The sequence below is a fragment of the Carassius carassius genome, chromosome 32, assembly GCF_963082965.1.
Source record: "Carassius carassius chromosome 32, fCarCar2.1, whole genome shotgun sequence".
Lineage (NCBI taxonomy): Eukaryota > Metazoa > Chordata > Actinopteri > Cypriniformes > Cyprinidae > Carassius > Carassius carassius.
Window position 1 is genome coordinate 555001 of NC_081786.1, and position 7500 is coordinate 562500.

The following is a 7500-nucleotide window of genomic DNA, read 5'->3' on the forward strand; positions in this document are numbered from 1 at the left end:
AGAAAAACAGTTCAGAAGTAGTTCCTGTGGCTCAGTGGTAGAGCATTGTGTTAGCAGAGTAAAAGGTTGTGGGTTTGATTCCTCAGGAAACAAAAAAAAATTCATGTCCTGAATGCCCTGTAAGTTGCTTTGGATAAAAGTGTCTGCTAAAGACACGAGTGTAATCTAATATAATTCACCAATTCTTTTTAAGACATAACAGATTATGTTTGCATGAATATTTAAATACTGTGATTATGTGTCATAAATGTCCATAACCAGACAGCGAGCAGAGAAAACCAACAAATAATGATAATTTTTGACATATTTTCACTTCTATTGTCTGTATCTCAAAATGAACCTCAGAATTTTTCCAGCACGGCTCACAGATGTAAGTGTCTTTCCAGGCTTTTCTTGAGAATGACAGCGTGAGGGACGTGATCGGCCTCATCCTGGCGTTTGGGAACTACATGAACGGAGGAAACCGAACCCGAGGACAAGCAGACGGATTCGGACTAGACATTCTGCCTAAATTAAAAGATGTCAAGAGCAGGGTACGAAAATAATAGTAACAATTTACAAATATGCATTAACTAATAACACAAAATAATATATAACTCATGAGTTATATATTAACTATGTGCATTAGTAAAGCATGAGTTAATGCATATTAGTACTAGCGTATTGTAAAGTGTTACCAAAATAACACTCATAAACCATAAACCTGCTTTGAGTATGTGTCATGTCTACAGTCAGTTCTATTCTAAAGCTCTAGTAGCTGAGCTGAACTTGGTTAAGATTTGATTGGTCACTCAACATGTGCTAACGAGCTTGTTTCCCATCAGGACAACCGTATGAGTCTGGTGGATTATGTAGTGTCATACTACCTGCGAAACATGGACGAGGTACAGCTGTTTTTATTTGATTCCCGTTCACTAAAAGACATCACGTCTCTTTGTATTTGATCTTTATGCATTTTAAGTAAATGTATCTTCATTTAAGAATGTTTAGATATTAGTATTGTGAAAATTACAAAAATCTAGAGTTACAAGCAGAAAGTTTCTCTTTGTTTTATTTTCTTTCGGACAGATTAGCTATGTTTTCATGCAAACTTGCGAATTAAACTTTTGCGCAAAATTGCAATATCGCATAAAACAATTTGCGAATAAAACACCGTTGATGCGCATGAAGGAATTTATTCAGTAATGTCAATTATGTGCATGTTTATATGTAAATTTATCCTGCTTTTTATGCGCATTTTTAGCGCCATACAGCATCATTTTATGCGATATCCCAATATGTGCATTAAAATAGGTGGATGGAAACTAAACTATTGTGTTGTTGTTGTTGTTGTTTCAGAACGCAGGAACAGAGAAGAGCGTTTTCCCGCTTCCCGAACCTCAGGATCTCTTCCAAGCTGCTCAGGTCAAGTTTGAAGATCTCGCAAAAGACCTTCGCAAGTTAAAGAAGGAGCTGACAGGTATGAATCTCACCCGTTTGTCTGTGATGTTGTGCTTATCTAATGCTGAAGAAAAACAACAGCATCTCACATTGGAAAAGTGTAGTCGTCCTTAAAATGTGACCATTAAATGAGAAAGATGTTAATAGTGACCTTCGTCCCAGTGAATCGGTTTAGTGAACTGATTCACAGATTGATTAAGTGCCTCCTCTCAGGTTACTTTGTCCGTATGTGGCACAAAAGGAGTCACTGAATCAGTCGTTCAAATGATTCATTAAAAAAATACAGAGTCAACTTGAACAACAGCTTCATTCCAGTGACTCTTTTGAATCTATTCACTAAACAGAGTTGTTCAGATTGATTCATGGATTGGTTCATTGACTCTTCTTGGGTTACTTTGTCAATAACAATTGAATCCAATCATTAAAAATGTATTCCAGAAAAATGAAAACATTAAACACAATTGAAATATTAAATAAAACGAATTTCAAATGTCTGTAATATTGATATTGATCTTAATTTTTCTTTATTAAATTCTTTTAAATTTTTAGGAATTCAGTGTATTGTACATCCTTTTTAATTATTCAAATTTAATTAAACCATTAAAATGGATTCCAGAAAAACTTAAACCTAAAACACAGAATCTGGAAGAAAATTTTACAGAATTTTGGAATAAAAAAGATTATTAAAATTTTATTAAACCATTAAAATGGATTCCAGAAAAACTCAAATGGGGAAAAAAATTATAATTAGGAAAATATTAAAACAATATGAGTTCATAGGGCCCTAATATTGAGTTCTCTGACTTTATTGGCAATTTGAGATATCATTCAAATCTATTTAAATTCTCGAGACACATTTGAGTCCCGTTCTTCTCAGAAGAATCTTGTTGGAATCAAAGACAGTTTAAAATTTCTCTTCATTAAAATCCAGACACTGTAGGAGAAATAACTAATGGACACGAGCCGTTATCAGAGCTCGACTCGTGTGTATTTGAGGGTTAATGTTTGCTGATTTTACACCCGCGGTGTGTGACACGGAGGGGTCACGACATAGGGTCAGTCTCAGGGGTCACTTACACGTCTGAACTCTGCCCTCCGACGCCGCTCCCTTCAACTTTGACCAGAAATCTGATCTCCAGTCCAGCTCCTTTGCTCTCGTCAGAGTTAGAAGGGTTTCATACCTACAGCTCACTCCGATGCTCCTGATGGACTTACTTCTGTGTTCGCAAGGTTCTTCACTGTACAATTATTTCTGAAAGAAGTCTCTTCTGCTCACCAAGGCTGAATTTTTTGATGAAATATACAGATTTGCTGCTCAAGAAACATTTCTATTTTTTAATCTTACTTTATCCCAAATCATCATATTATTCTGATTTCTGAAGATCATGTGACACTGAAGACTGGAGGAATGATGCTGAAAATACAGCGGAGCATCACAGAAATACATTACACTTTAACACAGATTCACACAGAAAACTGTTATTTTAAATTCTAATAATATTTCACAGTTTTTACTCTATTTCTTAATCAAATAAATGCAGCCTTGAGCAGAAGAATCTTCTATCAAAGCATAAAAAATTCATAATTACTCCAAACTTTTGACCAGTAGTGTATATCATAATTAATTCAGATAAATGCATTGATCAGATGCATCTTAGCTTGAATTCTAGCATTAAATAAAATAGTTTTCTAAAGTATTTTCTCTTATCTGTATAGAGCGTACTCACTCGAGATAAAGAAGCATCTAAAAGCTGAAGTAAGGTTAATAGTTGAGACAAACTATTAATATTAATCACGGCCGGAGAGGAACATGAGCCCATATGTTCTGTCTTGGGTCATCGCTGCTCTTTTGATTATTCTGCTGGTGGAGCGTGTAATATCCCTGGGAACAACCCAATTACAAAAACAAAACCCCACTAACAGCTTCATGCACAGAGAACACAGGAATATCCAGGCAACTTTGGGCAAAATAATGAAAACACAAAAGAGACCAAAAAAAACTTCAGAGACCAGAAGCACAGCTGTTTTTCTTACATTTTAATGACAAGAGACAAACATCATTGCATGAGTAATGGCTATCAAAGGATAACAGCTTTACTCAGTTTACTCACACATCTGAGTTCTAAATGATGCAGTGTTAGTGTGTGGATGTCTGAAACTCGTATGAGTCTGGAGGGTTCGATAACCAGCTGTCTGCGTTCTACAAGCTCCAGCGTTGGGTACAATGATACCATTCAAAATGTCCAGTTTTTAATGTATTGGAAATATTAGAGGAACATTCTTTTCTATGAGTTTGAAAACATCATGAAAAAACACTAAATCTGTATGTTTTCTTCACATTTAAAACACCTGTTTGTTATATTTAAAGAATGTTTCTTCTTGGTCATGTGAATGATAGACGTACGTTCCGTTTCATCATTTTGAAAACATTATGAAAAAGTTACATTTGAATATTATCTCTAATGTTTAGAACACTGTTTTTTTTTTTGTATCTAAGGACTGTTGGTTCTTGGTTACGCAAACATTTAAAGAACGTTCCATTTTGTTATTTTTACAACGTTACATTTAAATGTTTTTCTCAACATTTAAAACAACAATTTTTACATTTTTTTAAGAATGTTATTTTTATTGGTTGCCAACGTTAGAGTAAAATTCCATTATATCATTTAAAAAAACATTTTGTTTTAACTTTTATTTGATTGGTTATTTGAATGTTGAGCAAACATTTAATCTAATCAAAATTTCCCTTTTTTAATGTATTACAACATTTCTCCTAGTTATGTGTTTGTATGAAAAACATTCCATTTTATTGTTTATTTTCCATTTATTTGTATATTTAAAAACTTTATGAGAACATAACATTTGAATGTTCTCTCAACATTAAAACACCTCTTTTTTATGTTTAAGGAATATTATTTCTTGGTTATGCAAATGTTAGAGTAAATTCCATTCTATCATTTTGAAAACGTTACGAGAATGTTACATTTGAATTTTCTCTATACTTTTAAGACACTTTTTTTATAGTTAAAGAATATTTTTTTCTTGGTTGTGTCAACATTAAACTAACATTCCATTCTATAAGTTTGAAACCATTATGAAAACATTTTTTTTACTCTTTCAAAAAATGTTGTCTTATTTATGTGAATGTTAGAGGAAAACTCTATTTAATTTTGAAAACTTTACGAAAATGTTACAATGTTCTCTCAACATTTAAATCAACCTTTATTTTTCACCCATTAAAAACACCCAACTTTTTTTCTTGGTTATGTGAACGTTAGAGGAACGTTCCAGTAAATTTTGAGAACATTCCCTGTTTACTGATCCTAAAGGATTTTTTTTAGAATAATAATCCAAACATACATACCCCCAAGATTCAGTTCATTGGTTATGTTTAATTTTACAAGAATATTGCTCTAAGAACATTTTCTGTTCACATTCATCAAAAACAACTTATTGAATATTATAATCAAATTTCTTTCCGCTAACATTACAAAAATATTGGACAAACATTAATGACGTTTTGAAATCATTGTTCTAAGAATGTTTCCTCTCAACATTACAAGAACCCTATCAGATATGAACAATGTTGTAAGAACGTTCAATAAACATTATTTGAAGAATGTTTTGTCCTAACATTTACATAACCTTTAATAAGAGCGTTAGTGGTGCATCAATGGAGCCCATATGCCATGAGTGGAGACAATAGAGGTATTCCTCGCATCTTCCACTGTTACTAATGATGAAAGAGCATATTAACCAAAGCCATTCTTCTACAGCATACAAACTGTGTCTCACAGGGCTTTAGATGTCATGTTTTGGAAAGTCTTTCAGGAGACAAGACGTTTGTCTGGCGAGCCAGCCAGGAGGTATATATAGCATGCAGTGGATCATTTCCATCGGAGCAAAGCTGAAAAATTTCAGTAGATAATCTACAATTATATACAACCTCAGAGCTCTGTCAGAGCCGTATAAATCCCTGCTGTAACCCACCTGACTGGCCAAGGCCAGAGCGTCGAGATAAATCAAATCAAACCGTGGTTTTACAGGTTAGTTCTTTAAAATGATGGAAGACTAAAGACTGCAACTGAAGCTCAATATTTAGTCCTGTTTTAGTCTAGATTCATTAGAAGTGTCATGATTGATGCAATAGACCCACAGTAGGTGCTCTGTTTATTTTTCTGTGTATTATCATTTATTGATATTTTTTTAATTTTTTAAAGCGGGAGCCCAGGATTGTTCCATCATTTCCATCATTTGGTTCCCCATGTCTCTCCTTTAAGTAGCCATATTTACATATAAAATAACTTGTTACAATAAAGTCTGAACTTAAACACTTGTTTCTGTGCATCAGATGCTGTTTGGATGGAGGTAGATTTGAAAACATTGTTATAAGAAAGCGGTGAAAGAAAGAGAATTAACATTTTTGTTACTTAAAAACAAAATGATGTTAACTGACATTAAATATATTATTTAATCTAGTTCAGTTTAATATAGCTTGAACTATTAAATAGCTAAAACTAGACAAGCTATAACTAATAAATAAAAAATAAAAACTATAAAGGGCATATTAATTTGACATCAAAATTACGAAAACTTTAATATTAGAGTGTAAGCAGAAAATATGAAAGTTTCATCTAATTCAAGAAATTAACAAAAATAAATGATCACACTAATATATGCAAATCAATTCTTCTTATTATTATTATTTATTTTAATTTTAGAAACTAAAAATATACAAAAATGCTAAAACTTTAACTAGGATGAAATCAGAAAATATTAAAATTGAATCTAATTCAACATATTAACAAAATATAATAATTAGTCATTCAAAATATCACTGACATGCAAATTAATTAAAAAACATATATTAAATTGAGTATATATATATATAATTATAATTTAAAAATGTACAAAAATACAACAAAATTACAAAAACTTTAACAAAAGTGAAAACAGAAAATATATATAAAAAAATGTAATCTAATAAAAAATATTAACCCCAAAAATATAATAATATATCAGTGATTCTAAAATAACCCTGACAAATGTACAGTTGAATTGTTCACAGCAAGACTGATAAAATGCATTAAAAAACTGATCAATCAGTTGCAAATGCCTTTTTGTAGAAGTATGTGGTTTATATAAAAACAAAGCTTTATAAATATCCATATTACAGCAATGAACTACACATGCAGGTATTTACTAGATTCATTAATGCTAAACATATCCATACACATACGCCACGTGTTCATGTTTGGAGGGCAGAGAACGGAGCTGTTGAGTGATTTCTGTCTGTGTGTGTGAACGCAGTTGTTTGGCAGCACAACATAGACTCTGAGGAGCACAAACAACACAAACGAACAGCGGCTCAAACTCCATCCACATCTGTGCTACTTCAGAGATCAGTCTCTTACAAGACAGTTATGTCATCACATGACATTTACAGCTCAGCTGATTGGCTCAAAGATGCAAAGCATGCACTGAGATGATGATGATGATGATGATGTTGTGTCAGACAAATATCATAATGAGCTGCATACTCTGAAATCATTAGGAAACTCATAAACGAGTCTCATGTTTGACACCAGAACAGTCGGTCCGGAAATCAAAAGCATTCTTGCTCTGATTTCCGTTGAATTCACTCCAAAAGCGTCTTTGATGCTCATCTGTTTAAGATGAGAATCACACACCTCCTCATGTTTCTCGTTTAACTCGTTTATGGATGTGCTGGTAACATGATATGCAGAGCTCACCTGCACTTAATTAATTCACCACCTTGCTGCCAACATTCAGCAGCCCATCAGTTCCTAATATAATATAATTCCTGTAATATGTAGTTATTGTGCGGTGTGTTATTGTAAAGTTGTGTATGCTTAAAAACTCTGTGTCAGCTCTACAATGCAATGCACTTGACCTTCCATATCTAGTGTGATAAATGAACTGCATGTGACATCAGCTGCTCTATTTTAATAATAACTGGATGGGACTGATATGAGGTGATCTTCTGACGTGTGTATTTGTTTGAGCGGGCCGTATGCAGTAAATAATCAGTGAATATTT

At 32.9% G+C, this 7500-nt stretch overlaps 1 protein-coding gene across 1 annotated transcript in view; it reads left to right on the plus strand.

Moving 5' to 3' along the window:
* LOC132112328 (formin-like) overlaps positions 1–7500 on the plus strand; it is a 59893-nt gene that overhangs the window by 35900 nt on the left and 16493 nt on the right. Inside the window, exons 11-13 of the mRNA XM_059519767.1 lie at positions 387–533; positions 825–884; positions 1339–1459. Coding sequence (XP_059375750.1) covers positions 387–533; positions 825–884; positions 1339–1459 — 328 coding nt within the window. The remainder of the gene's footprint in view (positions 1–386; positions 534–824; positions 885–1338; positions 1460–7500) is intronic.